Source organism: Pyrgilauda ruficollis, unplaced genomic scaffold (assembly GCF_017590135.1).
Source record: "Pyrgilauda ruficollis isolate IOZ18807 unplaced genomic scaffold, ASM1759013v1 scaffold62, whole genome shotgun sequence".
Classification (NCBI taxonomy): Eukaryota; Metazoa; Chordata; class Aves; order Passeriformes; family Passeridae; genus Pyrgilauda; species Pyrgilauda ruficollis.
Window position 1 is genome coordinate 2,630,639 of NW_024527933.1, and position 24,225 is coordinate 2,654,863.

Below are 24,225 nucleotides of genomic sequence, written 5' to 3' on the forward strand. Positions count from 1 at the left end.
CAGAAAGTGGACACAGACTACATGGAGGTTTCTAGGTGTGTATTTCTGGAATGGTGATTTGCCTAGGATACAGTATACAGGTGACACTGCAGAGAACAAGACAACCTTCATTCAGAACAGAAGGACAAAATATTCGGGTATACACAAATCTAAGGCTTCTGAGAATAAAGAACACCTCTTAAGTATAAAAGAATTGGTTGGGAAAAATCTCTTAAAAAGATTCTTCAGAGAGAGTAACTTCAAAATATGTGGCTAGTAAAAACAATTACTAAAATTCTTTTTTTACTCCCTAAAAAGAATTTCTGAAGATTTTGCACCTACAAGTGCATACAACAAACCCAAAAACACAACTAAGTGAAACTCCCACAGAATCAGTTGGTTTATAGAACAAAATGTATACTAAATTCTCCAATTAAAAACCTGTAAAGTAGTTTCCGTGCTTTTTAACCCACCTTCCCACAGCAGGGAATTAATCCCTCCAGGGGGATGCAAACAAACTTCAAAGAGAAGATTATACCCAGACACTAGTACTGTACAATGTAATGTTTATGGTCAAATTTGTTCAGATTTTCTGGCACTAGAATCCAGGTCAGATGTGCAGAAACAAAGAGCAGTTATTAAAAGGGCTCCTGCAGTTACATCAAATAGTTGTGATGGCACAGAGCAGTAGGACAAGCCAAAACTGTATTCCAGCTACAACTCCTATGGAGGCTTTGGCAGGCAAGGAAGGAGTTGCAGCTATTTGACTTTCGCAGACTGTAACAAATACAGATATAGAAGGAGGCAAGTGGCTTTCCAGGCAATAAAATAGAAAAATCCTTTCTGTTGGTTCATTACACTGTGTCTACAACACACACATGATTGTTTAATAAAAGACAAAAGAAATACTACTTCAGTACATGCTGACTAATCATAATTATTTAATTTTGACGAACTTCCTTTTTGTATCATTCTAGAGACTGAACCCTCATAACAGTACCTTGAACTAAATTTTGGCATTATGAATTTCAACCTTTGTTTTTCCTGCTTATTTGATGAAGTTCCTCAGGTGAGATAAAAGTGCAATCAAAAATTCCCAAATGTACTTACATGTTGGTTTCAGCAGTTATGGGACTTCTCTACCATAAACATAGGAATATGTATCAAAAATAATATTACAGATAAATACTTGTGTAATTATGACTTGATAAAAATGGTAAAAACAGTTAACAAAATCATAAGCTGCATCCATGACTAATTTTCAGACAAAGTCATTTGATCAAAGCAATAATTCTGGGAGCAGATAAAAATACTTCTGTAGACAAGTACGAAAGAGGAAGTAAAAACAAACTCCAAAAAAGATGTTTTAAGAGCATTTTTTTGGTTTAAAACTATCCTTTTTTAAATGAGCAGCAAATACCAACCTGAAAAAGCACTTACTTTTTCAACCTAATCAATAGAAGAGTTACTTATATTTTAGAAGACAAAAAGAGACAAAACAGTCAAAGAAACCTGAAAATTGTCCACAATCAGGTACAGACACATACATTTCCTAGTCCTAACTGTAAAAGATTCCACAGAACCAGTAATTAAGATATTTTTTAAAAGCTAGAACAGTAAAATGTTAAATATACTTCATTATCTCACAATATATGGTTCTCAAGAATAGTTTTAGCCAATAAATAGGTAGAAACAGTGCAAAACAGTACCTTTCCCCATGCAACTGACTCCTGAGTGGGTCACTTCTGCATACACCTCAAAGGTAGTTTCTGGATTTTGTCTGAAACAAAAGGAAGGTTTTTAGCACACTGAGAATTTGGTTTAAGTGCACTTGCAATAAGGCAGTCAGAAAGGGTTCTCAGCATGCACACAGTACAATAACAACTAGAGAATCTCCATTTCTTGGTTTACAGCCTTGAAGGATTTCTCATCAGACCTCTGTAAGGTGCTAAATACAGGGATTTTTTCAGGGGGAAAAAAAAATATTGAGAACTTTTCACCAAACTGAAAAGTCACATTGTCCAACACTAACAAACAGCATCCAGATGCACATTTTCATTACTGTGACCCCTGAGTTCAACTTCACGACATCTATTTGCCCAGGAAAAGAGGGAAAAAAAAAAAAGTAATGCAGTCAAGAGAAGGCAAAATCACTTTCTGCACACACTACTGAAAAACTTAAGAGGCTGTATTTAGGATGAAGACAGCCTTTTTAATACCTGTCAAAATATTTCTACCTCTTTGCCAAAAAAAGGCCATGCTGGAGAATATTACAAATGCACAAGGTTTGGTCTCATGAGACTCCAGAGTCTTAACTCCAGAAATTTGCCAGATGCATGGAAATAAGTGTGACAGTCAAAAGCCATACCTAATACCAAAAGATACAAATTATGCTTGAGGAAAGAGATCTACTTTGCTCAAGAGTTATAAATACGCCAGTAGTAAAAGTAAAAAGTTAATGATATTACTACAAAACAAACAAACAATTTAGTGTATATTTTCAGTTCTTATTAATTTAACTCTCTAAGTGATGCTCTGGAATTACATCTTGTAATGAGCATGCAAAGGCAGCAGGTGATTATATATGAAAGAATATTTTGACTTAATTCCTGACTAACAATTTTAGCTACTCCAGATATTTTTTTATGAGATTAAAAAGACTGTAATCCTGAAATAAGGATTTTGCAGGTCTGAACATGTGACACTTTATTCTTAGCCTTTCTGGTTAAAATCAAGAATCAAAATTGCATAATCACTGTTCCAAATTTACAGCTGCTTGTAGAGTGATAATATTGTCTCCTATGTGTTAATGCAAACTAACATTAGAAAATTGCTGTGGTATAACATACTTGTGAATTTTGCAACTTCCTTACAGCTAAGGACAAAAATAATGACAAACCCCGTAAATATATATGCTAGAATTCCTAATTGAATGATAATTTAAAAATTAAACTCATCTTACCCAACATTTCAAACCAAACATATAAGCATGTCAAGAAGCTCAGCTTAACTCTTTGGAGAATTTCTATTATTTTTAATCCTGCTTCAACACCAAAAGGATTAAGGAAAACATTTCTAACCATGCCACAGGCCCACTTAGCCTAACTCAAGTGGCTCTAAGCCAAACTCCACACCTATTTAAAATGACAGAAAAGCTACCATTGCTTTCAGTAGCACAGGATCACACTCCTGAGTTTTACAGAGCACCTCTCAGGAGCAACAATGGTTCACAACTCAATTAATGGTAATTTAATTTGCCACCAGTTCCCAAATGATTTGTCTTAAGTAGCTGTTTTCTCAGAAAACTCCACTCATAAGTTATGAGAAATCCAAAGTCAGCTGTTATTGTGCAATATAAAAGCAAACTTGCACAGTTCTCGCTGTGCTACTCAAGCTGCAGCACATAACCTGCAAATACTGGGGTTTAGCTCCATTCCTACAGCCACGCTAGGGGTGAGGATGGAACAACACCCACAGAGCACCAGAAATGTATTTTTCCTTCTATATACATTGCTGGGCAGCCTTATCATACCCTCCTTGTTTGTGTCTTTATTTTTAGCACCCTGTTTCCTTAATTAAAAGTTTATAAACTTCATATTTTTACAGCTAATGGTTAAAACAACAAACACCTTTTTAGTATTATGTTAGAACCCAAGTTCAAATTCTTAAGTGAAAGCACCAGGCAACACAGCTGGCAGGAGCACAGACTATATTCCAAAACTTTCAGACAAAAAGACATCACATTTTGTATTTTAATTTTCCATGACAAACGTCCATTTATTTCCATGAACAGTGAAATTAAAGTAGCCTTCTCAAGTGAGAAACTCAGTATTAAAGGCTGCATTCAACAACCAACACCTCAGTATGAGAATGAAGTCATTGTTGGATTGTGGATATTTTATAACTTTTCAGAGGCATTAAGGAAACAAGTCACTATGAGACTTCATACAGTTTGCAAATACAGCATAAACATGATCAGAAATGTGTATTCTGTAGTCCAATGTCACTTGAGAATTGCACAGAAACCCCAGCCCCAGCAATCCTCCACAGCACAAGAGCCTTGCACACACACCAAGTTTCCCCTCCTCCCAAAAATCACTTACGGAGCCATGGTCACTTACCAACTGAACAATAAGATGCAATTTAAAAAATGCATGGGACACAGAGGTACAAAAAGACATAGTACCTCACTTATTTGAGAACTAGGTAATTTCAGAAGGAAATGCAATACTTCTTTGTAAACACTAACTTAGGAAGGAGCTGATGAGAAAATAATACTTTTGTGACAAGTGCTAGTTGTATGAACTGTTTCAAATCTCTGATCTAGAAATAACATCAGTTTCAATATGAAATTCAATATTACACTGAAATATTATATTTCATATAAGATATTTATGCACCTTTTATGACCAAAAAATGTAGTTTTTACCAAACGGTGAGAGATTTATTCAGAATAAAATTAAATCAAGCCCTTCTCTGAAGCTGGATGGCTGGAAGTACATACTTTACATATCTACAGCCTATTTCAATTCTGTCAGGAGCATTTTTGGTACACATAGGAAAATGCAATAGCACTTATGACAGAAAGTATCATTCTGCTAAAGAACTGAGGCATAAGAAAGGAGTCTGACATTGCCTGATAATTAGTTGTCCTGTAACAAGATTTAGTTGCTCAACTCTTGCAGAAAGTCAATTATTAGCAGAAACCTGTAATCACTAATTCAACCCAGAAACTATAACCGAAGCCTTGATTAATTTCCATATATTTAACTTTTGTGCCTGGCATTCCCTAGGTAGATAATATTTCATCTTAGTATATAAAAAATGTTCTGTTAAATCTCTGAAAGCTTTCCCAGATGTACACTTGGCATCTATTGTGTCACCAGTGAAATACAACCACCTCTGGAAAGGGACATGCCAACTATTTTAACAGTGCAATGCCATTCTGCTGAACAGATTGATACTGACACATTACCTAAGATAAACAAATAAGAAATCCTTTCTGTCTTGTACCATGGAGTACGAAGGCTAGGGAGCAGTGACAGCAACAGGTCAACAAGGCTGCTATGCTACCTCACCTGGCTGGCACAGAGTGCCTGGCACATTCCCTGAGACGTGCCCTGACAGAGGATTAACCCAGCACTGCAACCCAACACTCAATTTAGCTTTTTTTTTGCCTGCAGCTATACAGAAGCCAAAAGTTTACAGGACTGCTGGCAATTCTTTGATTTCTTTCGCTTCAGTCTGATGCAGCTACTGATACTTTTCTCTAAGCAATCTTTCACTCAAATGACTCATTATTATACATCCATCAGAAATCTGACAGATATGCCCAGGTTTCATGCAGAGTCTATCACAGTGCATGCAAGGGATCCTGTGCCAAGCAATTTAATATCCCTCAGAGTTATCAATCTACTGCAAGAAGCAAGGGATCTGACTGCTGGATGTTTACTGGAGCTCCAGTACATACTGGTGACACCCCTAAAGGAGATGTGCCTCACCCTACCCAGTTAACAAACAGTTCTCCCATCCAACTTCCAACCTGTCCCAATAAGGAAGTTACTTACCAACATTAAAGTCTTTGCTGGATTAAACATCCAGCTCAGAAAGGCAGACCAGAAAAGCCTCTTACTCAGAGAGGCTCTCTCACTCTATATATTTTAGACTGTTTTGAAATTTCGTCCTTACACTACTTAGTAATAGTGTCCTATTAGTAAGGAAAAAAGCAGTTTACTAAGTGTTGCTCAAGGCAAAGTTGCTTAATCACTCAGTGGACAAAAAGCTTTCTCACAAAGTCCAAGAAGAACGAAAAGCAATGTTTACCTGGGTTTATTACCTCTGCTACTCTGGTGATTGGGAAAGATGGGGGTTTTATATACAGCCTTAAAAGACAAGTTCACACTGAAAGACTTAGCACAGAAAAAGTCCTTAACTCTGCCAGCTGCACTAAGTATTTCTAACAGCGACATCTCCCTGACACAAGTTTCTAGTTGGAACATCTCACCTGCCTGATGACATTCTCATTTAGCAAAGAGCACTCAAAGCCACTGAAGTCCAATCAGCAACCAGAAACCCAAAGATGGCAAACACAGCCTGTGGATTCAGTGTGCACCACAAAACAAGCTGCATTTAAAGTAAGCATCAACCTCTTAGTAGATTTAAGATAAGGTCATCATAAGAAATCATTTTGGCTCATTATCTTGAAGTGATCCAAGCAAGGGTGACTGCTGCAGGGTCTGAAGGTGCAAGTCAGCGATACAGCCTGCTCTGCTGCCAAAATACGTAGTTTTCAATTCTACCTGTATTTGACCGTAAGAGTTTAACCAGTTTCTCAGGCTTTCATTTCTCTGCAGCAACAGTTGAGAACACATGCTCCAAAAAGGTGCAAAACTCATGCCCACAATATGCTTAAGGAAGGAAGAAAGGTTCATTCCTTTCTGGAACCAACCAATTGTCACAGTGCTACCATTACAAACACTCATTATCCACTTACATTTTCCTAAAACACCCGGCTGAAAAGACATGTTTTCATCTATCCAGCCTATGGAACACGAAGATGTGTCATCACACAAACTATGTCCCCTCCAGTCTTGTATTCATGTTAAACAAAACAAGTGAAAAGTTAAAGCCCAATGTAATCCTGAAGAACACTGTGGTCAAGAAGGAAAAACAAGTGCTCAACAGCACCTGCTGAATAAAACAGGATCTCCCTGGGTCTCTCCACTCCATAACCCTTTCACACACAGAGATGTCAGCACTCACTGCTTGGCAACAGCTTTATTACACCTCTACCTGTGTCCGAGGAACTGAATTTTCCTGGCAGGGCACATGAACAAACTGACTTTTAAAGTGACTATACCAAAAATACCAACAAGGCTTATCAATAAATCAACCACCAATTTTATGAAAATTAAAAAAAAAAAAAAAAAATTGAAGGCATGGATGTGCAGGCCCAGCACATCACTCACTTGCATCACTCCTCTCCCTCCCCCAAACCCTCTGCTGATGCACTTTGGCTATCTCCTAGCCAGACTGTTGTCCTTCCGTCAGGACACTCTACCCTGGGCAAAGAAATTTGCACTCCCTCGACCCCTCCACACCCCCGAACAGGCGTCGGCAGTGCTGGCAACGGAGATGTTCCCAACGCAGCACCCCCGCCCTCCCTCGGGCCTGCACCGATAACATTGCACTGCCCTCCCCGCCTGGCCCGGAGAGCGGGAGGGGCAGCGGGCTGGGTGTGAGGCAGGGGGGCTCTCGCCCCTCTCCTGGGGCAGGGCCGGAGGGTTCCGCCGGGATCCCGCCCGGAGCTGGGCTCGGACGGCCCGTCCTGCCCGTCCCTCCGGCCGGCGGGGCAGGGAGAGCTCTCTCCCGTTCCTTCTCCCTCTCCTTCTCGCCCAACCCGAGGCCCGCGGGCTCGGCCGGGGTCCCGCCCGCGCGGCCTCACACGGAGCGGAGGGAGGGTAGGGAAGTCAGTCCCCTTCTCGCTCTCCCGAGGGCCTGAAGCGGGGCTGGAGAGCGGCGGAGGGCACTCACTTGATCCTGGATCCCATGGTCTCCGGGGGGCCGCATAGACCCGGGGCGGAGCGAGACACGGCGGGGGCCGCAGGGCCGCGCTCTGTCCGCCGCTCGCCCCTCACTCCATCCCGGCCCGCGCCGCGGCGCCCCGGCCGAGTCACGGCGCGGGGACTGCCGGGAGCTGTAGTGCAGGACTGGCGGTGTGTCCCTGTCTGGGGCAACCGTCAGGGAAACGACCGGGCTGTGCTCGTGCTGCCGAGCCACCGGAAAACCGGCAACGGGCAGAAAATAATGCACAGCAAGTTCCACCCGAACACGAGGCAGAATTCCTTCACTGCGCGAGTGCCCGAGCACTGGAACAGATTGTCCCGAGAGGATGTGGAGTCTCCCTCACGGGGAATATTCCAGAACCGTCAGGACACAATCCTGTACCATGTGTTCTCATGACTGTCTGGACAGGGAGGCTGGACTAGATGCCCCGAAAAGCCCCTTCCTACCCGACCTATCCTGTGTCTCTGTGACTGCGGCCGGGAGCGCCGGGGGTCGGCAGTGGCAATGCGGAGTGGCCCAGCTCCCCTCAGGGAGATTCAGGCGGGAACCCCGCGGCGGGACGGGCCCGCTCCCCTCAGGGAGATTCAGGCGGGAACCCCGCGGCTGGACGGGCCCGCTCCCCTCAGGGAGATTCAGGCGGGAACCCCGCGGCTGGACGGGCCCCGCTCCCCTCAGGGAGATTCAGGCGGGAACCCCGCGGCTGGACGGGCCCGTTCCCCTCAGGGAGATTCAGGCGGGAACCCCGCGGCTGGACGGGCCCGCTCCCCTCAGGGAGATTCAGGCGGGAACCCCGCGGCTGGACGGGCCCGCTCCCCTCAGGGAGATTCAGGCGGGAACCCCGCCGCCCCCTCTCCCTTCACGGAGATTCAGGCAGGAACCCCGCCGCGGGACGAGCCCCGCTCCCCTCACGGAGATTCAGGCAGGACCGGCCGCGCTCCTTTCAGGCTTCCTCAGCTGCCCGCCGCGTTTAGCAGCTGAAGAGCGGCCTGGAGTGACACCGAACAGCAGGGCCAGGCCGGGACTGACCGCGCCAAACCGCTTGATCCCGAGCCCTGAATATCCACTGATATCCAGGCCAGATGAGGAGCAGGACTGCCCATCTTGGAAAACGCCGTGCAGAGGGGAGCCGTCCCCATGGGCACAGGCCGGAGTCTCAGGCAGGAAGAGGATCCAGGATGTCCAAGGATTGCAAAAGCCAAAGGAAAGAGGCAGAGGGAGGGGCTGGGAGGGCTGCCTGGCAGAACTGTGACAGAACGTTGAGCACTGTGGGCACAGAGACCAAAGCAGCTGAAAAGACAGTAAAACATGACTAGAGAGAATCTCAGGGCCAAGCAAGGTCATAAAGGAGACTAGAGATTTCTCAGAAATGGAATGCAGTCTGCTGAAAACATGTCTTACATTGACTCAAAAATCGCAGACAGACAGCTTATGAAACGTGCTGTGTAGGAGTTGGCAAGCAGGAACAAACAGGTACCCAACTATTTAATTAAACGTGATTTACAGGAAGTTTTCAGGAAGATTTGGAGCATTTCTAGTATAATGTAGCAATTTTTAACTTTTATTTAGAGTTGAGGATGATCTACATTGAGGAATGAAAGAATTGAAAATTTGTCTTTAAAAGGCCTCCAAAGTGCAAATCATTGTGGACACCGAGTGCTTGGCTGAAGAACTTAGTCAGCTAGAAAGATGGGAGAGAGCATATCCCATCTGAGATCCTTTAATATCCCATTTGCTCCCCAGAGGGCCTGGGTAGGAAAAATCATACCACCCTCATTCAAGTAATACATTTAAAACGTGTTAAACACAATGCAAAAAGCCCTGGAAGATTTATTCACAGTTACAGTAAGTCAAAGACATGTTTGGGGAGATGAGGAGGAGTGTTTCTAGCACTAATTTGAGTACTTGAGATGAGGTGCTTCCACCACAGGTTCCACCCACAGCCTCTGTAAGCTCAGACCTCAGCGCTGAGCCCTGGCTTGTGCTGTGCTGTGGATATGCCTGTCCCCAGCCCTGAGTCGTTGTTTGATCTCTAGTGCTGTTCCCTGTCTCATTCAGTCATTCCCATAGCCATGTAAAGTAGCTTTGTAACCAAATTTACTGTGTTCAGACAGGGATATTCTAACCCTTTAAACATATCAGTGCACTAAGGGTTGCCCATAAAACCATTAAATGGTGGTGAGTTGAGAAAAATATTGTTAAAATTGGTTGCAAAAGCAAAAAAACCCTATGGTCAGTAATGAGTTAAAGAATAAGGAAGCTGGTAAACACCATGCTGATGCAGTGTAAAATAACAGTGTGGAAAACCCCCAGCATTTTAGGAGTGGCTAATGGAATTTCTTAGATTTCATCACTGTTACATTTCATCGCATGTTCCTTTTTTGGAACATGGATTGACGTTAAATTTAAGAGGCAGAGCTACAGACTCACAATTTTAGTTTTGGTCTGTTTTTTGTAGTGAGCTTTTTAAAGATTTAAAGGTAAACTTATTAATATGAACAGATGTAGTAAATATTTAATGGGGACATGTATGCAAGAGTAGTAGACTGGTTTACATTTAATAGTTTTTAGACTGGACATACTAAGGAATAAAAGGCTGGGTGATTCAAATGAGCAATGTAAACCCTCTCCTGGAGAAAGTGAGTGTTTGGGAAGAATGCATTCAGCCCACTTTGGGGAAAACAAGACAGAAAAGGTGGATTCTGTGAACTGGACTGGATAACTGAGGTGGTGGATGAACTGATAGTGGCTGGTAACTATCAAATGTCAGGAAAAATAGAGTTTGGCAACTTCATTTAAATATGTCTTGGTGAAATATCTATTTTGTAGGTGACTGATTTGTAATGAGCATATTTTCCTACCCCAGGGAAGAATTATAATGGCAGCCTCATGTTGGTGTCTGTTCATCAACAGTTTCTCAACCGGGGTCTCGTGCAGGTGTATGCCTGAACTTTTGAGCAGGAGATATTTCACTCACATGAGCCATGTGATAAGCTTGAGATAATACATTTGAAAAACAATATTGTGGTGCGTTTCAGGAAAAGCATTACCTGCGTCAAATTCACAGTATAAAGATGAGTTTAATTAATAAAAATAAATGGGCATATGTATGGAAAATTGTGAGGTTCTGTCCTTGCTAAAGAAGACACACCTAATGGGTCTGGCAACATGCAAATTCAGTCTATGGAAGCTCTGTTTAAAAGACTGCCTAATAAAACAGGTGTGAGCTTGTAAATCTGGGAATGCTAAGTCAGAGGAAACCAGAAAGGTGAGGACAGGATGAGTGTGCAGAATTTTTTCTACTTAAAAGTCAAAACAGACACTAATATGGAATTTGTACTGTGCTTTCTAACTGTATTTTATATATATGAAGCAGGCAAAGTCAGGTATATTCCAGAATTCACAATACAGAACTTACTTGTACTCCCCAAATGTTGATAATAAAATAGGAGAATTCATTCGAAATCTCTGTTGAATACACACTGAATATTTAAATATTTGTTCAAATTGTGAAAACTATATTTTCTGTGTAAAAGAAAGCGAGGGGGAAAATGTTAAACATAATGTAGATGTTCCTGTTCAAGTGCAGGAAATGTTTCTCTCTATCTACGTAATAATAATTTATGTTCCAAGCTGTAGAACTTTTTTCCTCCTGCTTTACCTGGTGTATTCATGTAAATAAGCTGCTCATTAGATACCCCAAATGCCATTTTCTGCAATTGTCGATGGCCCCCCCGTTTGCAGCTGGCCCAATGGTTGATGTAATTGTGTCCCGGTGACAGGCCAGCAGGGACAGCAAAGCCCCCGAGGAGAGCCAGGGGTTCCAGCAATGCCTGCTGGCCTGGCCACGGAGCCCTGGGTGTGAGTGGCTCAGAATAGATGAGCTGATTAACTGTGAATCACCCTCCCAGAAGAGATGAAGCATTAGTAGCAAACAAAAGGGAAGCAGAAGGGAAACTTCAGGCAGAAGAAAATAATCCAGGAATTAAAAGCTTGGTGAAAGCCTTAGGATGCTTCCAGATTGACCTGAGCATCTAAGTTCAATGCCATAGAAATAGATGTCTGATGCTCTAGGATGGATTTGGTGAATGTAGCTGAGCCTGTATTTTAATATATAACACACTCACAGCAACAAATGTACATGAGAACACAGTTACTGTTTCTGCTCCGCCGTGACAACCCTGCTGAAGCACAATGTAACCTGAATTTACTGGGGAGATTCTCCCTGCTACATTTCAGCCAATGAGAATGGCAAGGGAAAAAATGCTGACTTTAGAGATCAATAGTAAAGCTTCATCTAAAAGGTTATGCCTTGGAAGAGAATATCCTGCTATCTGACTAGTATTGATTGTAATGTTCATGTATGTTTTTCCTAATTTCCTGTCAGTGGAATATTAGGAAAATCTCTACCCATGTTTAGGAACCAATGAAAAGCTTATTAAAGGTATTTTTTAGATATGAAGCAGAAGTTATTTCATCAACCTTAATTTTGTAATTCTTGTTGTTATCAAACAATGAGCCTCATGAGTTATGGATCAGGTCATTGCAAACAGCCTCCAGAAGTGTTCACATATGTTACTTGAGAAAAAAGCCTGTTCTTAATGCTCCCAGACTGGGATTCATCAGGCATTGTTAGGATAGCTGGTTACCCTCAGAGACATTCACTTATGCCCTGAAACAAGAGAGATGTTTAAATCAGCCTATGTACCTGTTTGTATGGATGGAAATATGTTATATTGACTAGTTTTCCATTACAAGTTAAGAGACAATAATCAGTAAGTGCATAGAGTGAAACAGATCTTTAGAAAATACAGAAGAAAACATAAAAAACCAAAAAAAAAGGAAAATCCCCACCAAAATGCAGTTACAAGAACATAACCAAAGAGTAAATCAAAAGCATTCTGTCTCTAAAACTGGACACTAGGAGATGTTTAAGGAAGAGTGTAAGAATGTGAAAATATGTAGAAGTCTCTCACAGCCTCCAATAAATTAGTGTGTTTTCTCAGCCACAGATGCTGCTTCAAAATAACAGCTTTTGTGGGGTCAGGCACTGTGCTCCCCTTGGATATCGAGCTGAGCCATTGACCACAGCTCTGTGTTGACTGTCACCAAACATTGCCTGATTTTCCATGTGCCTCAGCACAGTTTCCAAGAGGTCTGCTCCATGATGTTGTCCAGCACAGAGGTGAGACCGATCATCCTGCCTTCCCATCGGTGGGAACATCGCTGGATTGCCCTGACTCCTGATGGATAGTGGCTCAGCAACATCATCCAGCAGTTCTCTCAGAAGCTGTGGCTGTATCTCAGTTCCCAGGAGCTTGTGCACCTTCAGGTCCTTTAGATGGTCTCAAACCTGATCTCCTCCCACAGCTGGTGGTTCTTCATTCTCCCAGTCCCTGCCTTTGTCTCTGCAGTGAGGCCAGATGTGCCAGTGAAGATTGAGGCAAAACTGTCACTGAGTATCTCAGCCTTCTCTGTGTCCTGAGTAACCAGGTCCCCCATCCCCTTCCTGAAAGGACCCACTTTTTCCCTGTTCTTCCTATTATCAATGTACCTATAGAGGCTTTTCTTGATGCCCCTGACATCCCTGGCCAGAACTAATTCTGTCAGGGTTTAGCTTTCCTAACCTGATAGCTGGCTGTTAAGACAATTTCTCAATATTCCTCTCAGTCTACCTGTCGTTGCTTCTACCCTCTGTAGGCTTCCTCTTAAAAGCTAAGCAAGCAGTAAAATACTTTCCCTTTCAAGTGTTTGAAGTACCATACACTGAATGACCTTTTCATTTTCCATTCACAAAGAAATAAGAAATAACTATTCTTATTTCTGATACCTGTGATTATACCAATAGCTATAACTCAGGCCTGTGAAATCCTTTAATGTAATGAGCCATGCTGGAGAGTCATTCCCCTAAAGAAAAGAGCTCAAGATGATTGACCTGAAATGGCCTCTTCATTTTTAATGAAAGGAGATCTAAATATGGCAAACATTTCCCTCTGTTACTGTCTCTCAACAGACATCTTCCTCATCAGAATCTCTTATGATTAACAGAATTGATTATTTAATTTTAGGGGGAAACTAGCAAAAAGTCTATGAGAACTATCTGGGTTTTGTCTTTACCTGTGCAGTGATTCTTCTATCAGAAAAATGGGGTTTTTTCCCTTTACTGATTGCATTGTTTGCAAAAGAGAGAAGTAGCCCATTTGGCATCAGGAAGTCAGTGCTTAGAAAAGTATGGTAAAAGAGTGGACACCTTTTTTTGGTTGTCTCACATTTGGGGTGTGCAGAGACATTTTTACACTGTCTCCTGCCAGCATCTTCCCCAGGATCACTTTTGTTCTCACCTGCTGGATCTGTTTGCCTGTATCATCTAACACAGCCCTTCTCTAATTTCAGATTCTTCCTGTTATAAACATGTTAGGCCTTCACCTTCACCTCAGAGCACTCTCTAGCCAATAACAGGAGTTTTGCACCCAAAATATATCCAGCTCATATATATATGAGCTCATATATATGAACATACCTGTGTGTGTTACCAAAGACAGCAGGAGGTGAAATAAAGAAAAAGCATGGGAAAGGTAGAGAAAAACTGGTGAAACACTCAAATCTTTTGAAAAACAGGAAATGCCCATCTTTCAAAGGGACAAAGTTCTGCATCACTGGTCCCAAAGTTTTTTTAAAATGCAGCTCTACCTCGATGGAATAGGCTTTAAAGTGTTTATCCTCCTCTTCCTGCAGTCTACCAGAGTCAGCAGAACTCCTGTGTTTCTGCTACCTGATACTGTCTCACACATATTTCATTCTCCAAATTTTCACCCAAGCAGCTTTAAATTCACACTAGGTAGGTAATAACAGTAGGTTGCCTACTCAGTGGTTTGCTTTACTCTGGGGCTTGTAGACCCATCCTTGCATGTTGCAAAAATCCTCTGGCTCTGGCTTCTTGGAACAGCTCTGCCTCCCCAGCACAAACACTGTCTGCCTGGTTCTTGCTCTGAAGCTGTTGAAGACACTATTTCATCTGCCAATAATAAAGAAGCAACTGACCTAAGTTACTCTTCTCTGTTCACCTTGCTGTGATGGCAGAGTGCTGACTGTACCGTTATTGCTCTATAAAGTGAAGTCAGATTTATGAGGCAAAATCTATGATGGTGTGATTCCAGCTAGACGAAAAAAAGCCCAGTATGAAAATAGTTATTCATATCTGTGATAGCCTTTGTCACAGAAAAGATAACCCTCCTGAGCTGAAAGGAATAAGATCACTGATGTAAATCAGACTGCTACATTCAAGTCCCTCTAAGTTACTAATGAGCCTGGAAGAACAAGGATCCTTAGGAGAAATCCAGAACAGCAAGACGTAAGTTGTTGGAGCAGAGGGAAGTGCTTACTTCAGATGATACTAAACTCTTGTACAGTAGTGCCCGGCTTAAGCTGGTAGGAGCATGAAAGGGAGGGAAGGAAAAAGAAATAGATAAAAGAAGAAGTAAGAAAGGAAGGTGTGAACAAATGAATGAATGAACAAAAGAACAAGGAATTTATAAAATGCAGTGTTTCTGACTTGGTGAGGTTTATTATTTGAAACACGATGTTATATTTTGTTGCACTCATTCTAGAAATAAGAATAATAAAATCTAGGTATGAAGCATTGGCGAAGGCAGTGTTATTTTCTTTGTGTTTTCCCCGTCTCACAGAGTTGATAGGATCCTAATTTCAGAGTTTCTAGTAGCAATTAAAAGAACTTTTTAATATCAAATTAAAGCATATTTTGAGCCAGGCTTCAAATGTAATCACTACAATCACCATAAATCAAAAGACCACTAGCAGTGTCAGCTTCACTGCCCTTCTAAGGAGGAGTCGCTTATCTTTTCTGCCACAGGATGGGGGAACATGATAACTATTGATGGCTCACTACTTATTAAGTTGTCATCAGACAACATGTTGTCATAAGCTATTATTTTTAAACTGTTATTAAGAAAACATCAAGTGGCACTTCTGTAATGTAAGCTGGTTATTTGAACAATGGGAAGGTATGTGTTAATATTGAAATTGAACTATATAATGTTAAAATCAAGATTTAGTTCATGTTGCTATGTAGAAAATTGATCAAATATTAAAATTTCTATAATCTTCAAAAGCATAACAGTGATTTAATTGTAGGGGTCTGAGTCTTATATGAGTGTAATTCCATATGATTGCTGAAGCATGCCATTCCAACTTACCTTTCTGGCAACAGCTAATGCTAGGCAAGCAGTAACTGTTCTGCACTTAAATATATAAAATAGAGTTGATGGCCTACAAATTTCTTTTACTGATTTTCCTGCTTTGATGTTCAGAAGACATCAGTAATGTTACCCCTGATTGATACTGGGGTAAGTAAGTTCCAGATCTGCCCATGTTTGTACTCCCATTTTGTCCAAGAAGTTCAAATAAGATGTGTCTGATGTCCTGTACCTGGTGGGGGAAGAAGCCTGCTCCTATTAAGAATTCAGAGATTCTTGACTAACTTGGGGATTGTCTTTATATTGTCATTGTTGTGTCTGTAGTTTACTTAATTTTTTAAAACATAGCATTATTCTTCAGTATCACAATGCAGGATAGCTTTCTTCTGAACCTGTAGGTATTGTTTAAGAAAAAAAAAAGAGTGATGCTTTATTTCTAAATGTTACTTTAATTAGTTATTTGATGCTAATGATCCCATTATATTTTGGGAGGTAAAAACCAAACACAACCCAAAGTGCACTTACCTAGACACTGACACTTTATACTTCACAAAAAGTCAATTTTATTTGTGTAATTACTGCAACTATACATGATCAAGGTATAACGAGGTGATACCATGAGCTAGCAAATACCAACCTCCTCTGAATTCAATAGAGAAACTTTAAATAGGCAGTACTGCAAGCCAGCAAATATGCTTCCTTGCTCTAAAATGGGGATAACATCCTGCTGGAAATGCTCTTTTGAGTCTAGTTCTGACACTTTTGTGGTATAATTTAAAATTATAAGGTGGGGATACCAGTATGCTCCTGTCCTGCTGCCTCTAAATGGAGCCATCGTTAAATGTGGTTTGATTTGTCCTGCTCTTACAGTTAATGAAGACTGGGTGGTATTTCAATAGGGTTAATGCTCTTGGTCCTTGTTATTAATTCCCCTGTAAGTACTCACCTTTTTCGAGACTTTCCAGTTAGTCCTGTAGGATGTTAAAAAATGTTTTGATACATATGTTCGTTGTTTTAATCGTAGAGCTATAAAGAACTAAGTCAAGAAAAGCCTCTCAAGTAATACACAGGAGTTAGTTTATAAAGTAAGTAAAGCTGAACCACTAAGTAATAGTGACCACAATATAATTAACTTCAACATCCTCAGGGGAGAGATTGTACAAAAAATGAGGAAGCTAGTTAAAAAGACCCTAAAGTCAGAAGTGAGGAAATTAAAATCCTTCGACTCAGCATGGAGGCTACTTGAGCAACCATAACAGGGTAGCAGAAGGCACACATAATCCCGAACAAACACGGATGCTGACAAGCAAAAACAAGCCACAGGGCTGCAGGAAGGTTCACCAAGTTGTATAGTCAAACGTGTATTTTTCTGAAGGTAAAATTATAACTTGTAAAGTCAATAGGGATAAAACTCAGTGGCTAAGATACCCAGTGGAGATTAGAAGGATGACAGAGGATTTGAGGAGCAGATAGCCTGACATGAAAATAAGATTTTTTCAAGTATTAAGAACCAGCAAGCCTGCAAGACATTTTATAAGTCCAGCGGGCTATTTGGTAGAAAAGTAAGAAAACTAATGAGAATACAGTGACACTGAAATGAAGGTAAATTACTTGTTTGCATTAGCATTTCCACACAGAATTTAGGGTAAAATAGACATACTAAATTTTCTCCTCTTATGTAATACAGAAGAGGTTTTGTCAAACATAAGAATTAAAAGATGTGCTGGAGCAAATTCATAAATTAATTAAAAACAGGCTCCTAAAACTGGAAAGTAAATAAATAAATTCTAAGGGGATTTCAAACAGAAATTTCTGAACTATCAACAAGAACAGACAATCTGATTTAAATCAGTACACATAATAAAGTAGAAATTTATCCCCTAATAGGCATGGAGGGTAATCTGGAAATGTCAACATAGAGATCCATATACATAAGAAATATAAACTCATTAAAACAAAATTGCCCATCCCTTAAGTTAGAATGAAGTGATCAGAATTCAGAGGCCTGTTCTGAAAGGACATGCTTCTCCAGCCCTCCAGTATAGTGACCTCCAAATCTACAGAGCTGTTTCAGTGTTTTAAAATGTACTATTTTCCAACTAAAAGTGGTCTCACAGGAATCCAGTGGTAGAATGAGAAGTAAATGTGAGGCATGTCTGTGCTAGAGGTGTAGGGCTCTGCCCTGACCTGGGCTGTGCAGTGGTAAAGAGCCAGGGCAGTCTGGGTTCACTGACGGCCAGCAAACAGAGACCCTCATGGCCTGGGATCCTACCCCAAAATAGGGGACATTAATCCCTCTCTGCAAGTGCCTTTTTCTCTCTATAGGGCTGGCAGCTAAGTGTAGTTGTAGGATTAACTACTGCTAACTCCTACACATGTGAAGAGAAATGAGCCATGTCCCAACTACCTGCATCTAAAGAGGGTTTTCCCTGGGAAGCATTCTGAGGATTCTGGTAGGAACTCATCTTTTCTGGAAACAGGCCACTGGGTTAGATAGGCTGCTGATAGAGTGGGGCATTTTATATTCTCCTGGGTTGCTGTAGAATACACTGGTTTTCATATTTAAGAAGATTGCAGTTTCAACATTATCTAATGTTGTCCTTCTAGACTAAAATGTTTCCAGAATCAGCAAAGTAACTGGCAAAATTCTGTGGTTTGTGAAGTGAGCATTTAGGAGACTGATGTTTTTGCATTAACTTGGCTATCTATTAAATAACCAAAAACTGTTGGAAAGAAACCTAAGGATGTTATAAAGTAACCAGCAAAGAAATAGCAAATGGAAAAAAACAGTAGTAAGCCTGATAGTTTATTGAAATAAAGCCTACCAAATTCTGAAAAACATTTGGGGAAAGGGAACCTGCAGTGTTTTTTGGGAGAGTACATGTTGCTCAAGTTTGCATAATTTTCCATAACTGAGAGGTCCTGGGATTCAAATTAATTCTATTTCTTTGTCAAGTTTGTAATGTTACATTGTTATGCTCAAAATTACATTCTGATACAGTTGAATATGCTTCTATTTCTAGAGGACTCTTCTCTTTCCAACCCTTAGCTACCTTGTTGATGTAGCAGCTGTGCTGCTCTCTGAAGTCACTTGCTGCCCATCAAACTGGGGTGCTGCTCACAGGCATAAACACAAGGTGGTGAGTGCAGCTGTGGGATGGGGCTTAGAGATCTGGAATGAGAATTGTGTTACATGCACACAAACCTTCTCTCTAAGAGGTGAATACCCAAAGTAGGCTGATCTGTGTACAGCACAGACTTCTCTGTTGAAGCTGAGAAATACTGTTCCAATTGTGCTCGCCTTTGCATTTCATCATTTAGAATTTTTTACTGAATTCCAGATTTTGACATCTTGTCTTTCTTGATTTCCCTGACCTTTGTCTTTTCATGTTTCTTCAGTTGCCTCTGTAATAATTTCTACACTTATCCTTCATCCTGACATCACATTTCCAACTCTCTGAAGATATTTAGCAGAATTATATTTTTTGCTGCCTTCTCCCCCTTCCAATCCAGTCTTATTTTGGTGTAATCTCACAGTCAAACAGATTCAGCTATCATCCCTATGTTCCCAATTGTCAGATCCACTTTTTTATTCTGAACCTGTCTTCTCCTGTTTGTGAAAGTGAAATCTCACTTTGTGTTCTTGAAATGTCTTCGTAGATACCTCATCATCATGTGCTGTTCAAAATGGGACTAAACAGAATTCCTACCCTCCTTCCTGCTCTGCAGTCTTCCCCCACTCTTTCCTTAATCACTATATATGTACTGCTTGTCATTCAGCTTCTCACCATGTATGGTCAATGCTTCTGGTTTGAAAATGTATTTCACTTGAAGAATGTCCAAAACACTTTACAGTAACAAACAAACAAACAAAAAAAAAGCCCACAAAGGGTAGTTGAAATATCGAGCAAGCAGAAGGCAATACATTGAGAAGCCTCAATATGGCAGGATTCTCACTGCAGCAAAGGTAGAGCACCAGGAAGGAAAAGCGACCTTGTGCATCGCCCCCGGGGGGCTGCGACTGTGACCTGGAGGAGCGCAGCCAGACAGGAGAGGGAGTTCACTTGCCAGGGCCCATTCAATCGTGAGCTCCTCTGCAAGGCCTCCCAACATGGGGTCCAATTAGTGCCACTTGTATTGGGGAATATTTTTTGCAGACCTGCTGAAAGCAACTGGAATAAGATTCTCAGATTAACTTTATACAGGCCACAGCTCCAAAGCCCTTGATCATTTTCATTCAAGGCAGATTTTGACTGCAGTCTCTAGGAGTTTTTGGCTAATGAAGGATCAGGTCCATCCTTTTGGTATTTTTTTAATCACTACCTGGTTCCTATCCTGCTAGCCACTTTTCAGTTTATATTTTTATTACCTTTCCTAGAAATTAGGAATAGTAATGTTTACTACTTCTGTTAAGTGCTTATAGTTATATCAATAAAAACCAGGTAATATTTAATTTCTAGAATTACCCACCTGCCAGTGAACTAACAAAGCCCATATAAATCATTCCAAATGAGCACCTTGAGAGATGTCAAGTCCCAAGTTAAACATTATAAATGCTGGAAAAATGCAGAACAGAAACTAAAAGGTCCATCAGCTAGACTTTTTATTAAAAAAATAAAGGGTAATTATTCACAGATATCAAATCACACTAGTATGAGAAAAACAGAGAGGAAAAATTGCTTAGTCGTCATCCAACCCTGAATTCGGGGGTTGTTGTCCCATGATTATTGTCTTTTGTTATGACTCAGATAAGAAAGAAAGAAAGAAAAGAAAGAAAAAAAAGAAAGAAAAAAAAGAAAGAAAGAAAGAAAGAAAGAAAGAAAGAAAGAAAGAAAGGAAGAAAGGAAAGAGAAAAGAAAAGTGAGCTGAAATTAGCCTCCTGCCCAGAGGGCACTGGGTTATCTTGTCCATTTCTTATCCAGAGATAGTAAAAAATAAGCTTGAAAATGTGTATAATTCTCAATATACTTGAGCTAGAGCATATTAACTGTTAAACTATCACTTATTTGTACTGACCACTGTTTAAAATACAGGAGAAGGCATTAGCATTGTAAAATGTTAATTGGTTATGTTGATCCCAGGAGCCAGGCAGACATCCTTTGTGCTGGTCAACACTTAAAGCTGAATTATATTGCTTAAGTAAATTATAATTAAAAAGCACAGTAAGATTTGTAAATAAGTAAACTGATTGATAAAATACAAGGAGGGAAAACATAAAAATACAGAACAGTATCTTCTGTTTAGGGACTGATAACTGTTCAAGCAAATAATGACTTTGCTCAGTGTGACTAAAGGCAAGGACCACTGCCTGTATTTTATATCTGCACTGAGTTGCTGGCTCAGATCAGACAAAGGCGTATCGCACAAAACTATTTTAAGAGAAATTGCTCCTTGCCATGTAAATTCCTGCTAACCAGTGATTACTCACAAATACTCCATTGGGGAAACTGAAATCATTAAGTAAACAATTTAAAAGCTGAAGTAGAAAGTGCTGATTGCTCTAGCTCAGCTCACCAGGCTGCTCAAATACAGGACTCCTTGCCAGTGTAAGAACATATTCGGAAATAACTGGAGTGCCCATTTTGCCCCTTGTAATGAGGTAGTGAGGCCAGAAGTGGTAGCTGGTGGAAAGACAATGAGGACATGAACAGCTTCTGTTGCTAATCCAGGCATTGTCCCTACTCCGTGGGGATAGCAGAAGACTATAATCAGTATTTCATACTACTGCAAAACATGTTATTTAACATACATTGTTTAACACAATGCCAACTACATTGATCTGCTATGAAACTAATACTTCTAGCAAGTTTTAAAACCAGGTGCTTCCTACCTCTGAGTTTCTGGGATTCATTTCCCTTTCCCCCCTTTTTCTAATCTCTGCCCTGCTGGTGGCTGAAGAAAACAAAGAATGTTTCCCTGTCGCTGGCGCGGTGCTTGCAGGAGCTGCTGCGTACCTGTGGCGTTTGCAGCCTCGCCTGACGGCAGGGCAGTCTGCGGGCACCCCGGCCTGCCGGGGCTGCGGTGTCCCCGAGCCCGGCGTCCCCCGGAGCGGCGGAGGCTGCGGGGCCGGGGCTGCGGCTGCCTGCGGACCCGGGCGGACCAGGCTGGATTTAATGAGCGCGTCTTCACTGACAGATTCATTATTTGTGTTCGGTCGCTTCAAGTCAAAACTGATTAGTTACACTTACTGCAGCAAAGATTTAATGATTTTATTGTTTATCTTCAATTTATTTTGATTAACATCTCCGTTCTTTTCATTGCAAGTGCAATTAGGTGTAATATAACAGCGACTACTTTAATTTTGCTGAAATTAAGATGAATAAGTGACGGATTATGGCACTTTGTTTAACAAATAAATCATAGTTAAGAGGACTGTATTAGTAATAAATGAAAAAACAGGCAATCTAATTAAAATGCACAGAGCTGATTGTTCAAGTTTCCAGAAATGCAATGAATTTTCATTTTAGAAATCAACTAGATTTCGGTGTAGTACTTATGTATTGACAGTAAGATGACAGAAAGGCACATTATTTTGTAAATCATCTTAATTTCTTTTATTATATTGGTAGAAGGAAGTACAAGCAATGAAATGAAGATGCACATTTAAATTTTTTAGGAGCTAGGATTATTTTGTCAGAAAACACTGCAATTAAGGTATCGTAAAAACAAGACTGAGGGACTGAAATGAGGGGAAAACTCATTAGTTCAATTCTCACATGTTCAGACTTCAGCATTTTCTGCAGCAGATAAATATTCTCCAGGTCCCAGCCACAATTTTAAGTTCATAACATTCAATTCACTGCCACACAGCAACAGCCTCAAGACACGTAAGATGGAAGAAAGAACTAACATGAAGAAAACTGAACTCAACAAACAGTGAGCAAATCAAGATTGCTCTATCCAAGCATCCCCAAATCATGGGGCAAGTAGCAGGGCAGCAATCCCAGAGCCAGCTTACTGTGGGGGTCGTATGGGCTTAACTTCTGATTGAGGAAAACCAAGAGGAAAACGAACCCTTCAGAATCAGAAACTTTATCCCTCTGATGTTTAAAAGACCTTGTATTTGACAGGACAGCTTTGAAGATAAAGACTGAAGCACTCTCCAGCTACAGGCTGTTCAGCACCCCACACTGCTGTCTGCAATGCACTTCAGTTTCACACAGTTCACTCATGGTAGAGAGGAGACAGGGGAGACATTTTTGAGTATATTGTGCTGTTTCTTGATGCCACTGTGCCTGGCCCAGGCTCTCTTTACAGAGCCTGGAGGAGCTGGGCTCCGTTCTGCACGTTTCCATCATCCTCTTTCCCACCCCACTCCACACTGGCCAGTTGCTCTCAGATGGCCAACATGTAAATGTGTGAGTTGACATGCAGTGCCACCCCTGGCTGCAGCCCAGGAGGTTGGCACTGGACATGAGCGAGGATGAGAAGGGACTGCTCCCTTTTCCTTAACGTGCAATATTCTTTTTTGGGGGGGTGTAGGAGGATTTTATCCCAGACATTAAGGTTAAAGAAGATTTAAACAGAGCAAGATATACTCTGTTAAGACCTTGTTTTGATTTTTTCCCCCTATGTATTAGAAATTGGGGGGAGGGGCGTGGCAAGGAGAGAAGAAAGGAAACAGAGAATGCAATCCTGCAATCACAAAATCTGCAGAAGAGTACTTTGTTCTTCCTAAACTTTTAAGCCCTCTTCTTCTATTACTGTTTCTCTTTCTTCTCTGCTTTAAAACACTTTTTCAGATATTCAGAAGAAAGTCAGCATTGAAAGAAGTACTTATTAGGATTTAGTAGCATTTTTTGAGGGCTTTTCCTACCTCATTTAGAGCTTTATTAATGTACACTTCTTGAAATACAGGAATTTCAGTGGCAATGCGAATTTGTTTCAGACAAGAAACTTCCTCATAGCTTTAAAAGGGACCTAGTATCGTATTTTAACAAATGTCTGCAAAAAAAGAAAATTGAAAAATAATTCCTGTCTTATGGGTATAGCAGGAAAAATCACTGAGGTTAGTTTTTATTGGTGTAAAATAAATAAAGGGAAGGAGGAGGTGAAGTGAGCATCTTGTAAGGCCTCCTTTCTTTGTCCCTGATTATACTGATCAGATCAACTCATTACATTAAAATAAGTAGCTCTTCCTAAGAGTACAAAATCAAATAAAAAGATAAATCTGGATTCCTTTAGCAAGGCAGTATACCAACTTATTTGCAAATGTTTCTGGTTATCTCAATCCCTCTTCTAATATTAGTTTTCAATATTTAATAAATAAATAGATGGTAGGTAAAGACGGAACAAGAGGGGGAGATAGAGAAGAAATGATGCTAATGACCAAATCAACCTGTGAAAAGCAGCCCTGCTCTGACTGGAGCCCCCGTCATCAGCTGAGTGTCATGCAGGAGAGCCCGAGGAGCCGGGGGAGGCTGTGAGGGCTTGGTGAGCTGGAGACTGGCAGCACCATTGGTTTGAAAGG

The 24,225-nt window shown here is 40.9% G+C and overlaps 1 protein-coding gene across 7 annotated transcripts in view; it reads right to left on the reverse strand.

Moving 5' to 3' along the window:
- Nucleotides 1-7,647, reverse strand: part of DENND1A (DENN domain containing 1A) — a 148,920-nt gene extending 141,273 nt beyond the window's left edge. For 6 of the 7 annotated variants that reach the window (XM_041484015.1, XM_041484013.1, XM_041484012.1 and 3 more), the window contains exons 1-2: nucleotides 7,513-7,645; nucleotides 1,689-1,759 (exon numbers count right to left, since the gene is read on the reverse strand). In XM_041484015.1, coding sequence (XP_041339949.1) covers nucleotides 1,689-1,759; nucleotides 7,513-7,529 — 88 coding nt within the window. In that variant the 5' untranslated portion in view covers nucleotides 7,530-7,645. Of the gene's footprint in view, nucleotides 1-1,688; nucleotides 1,760-7,512 lie in introns of all 7 variants that reach the window. The other variant, XM_041484011.1, reaches the window with a different exon arrangement.
- Nucleotides 7,648-24,225: the final 16,578 nt, after the last annotated feature.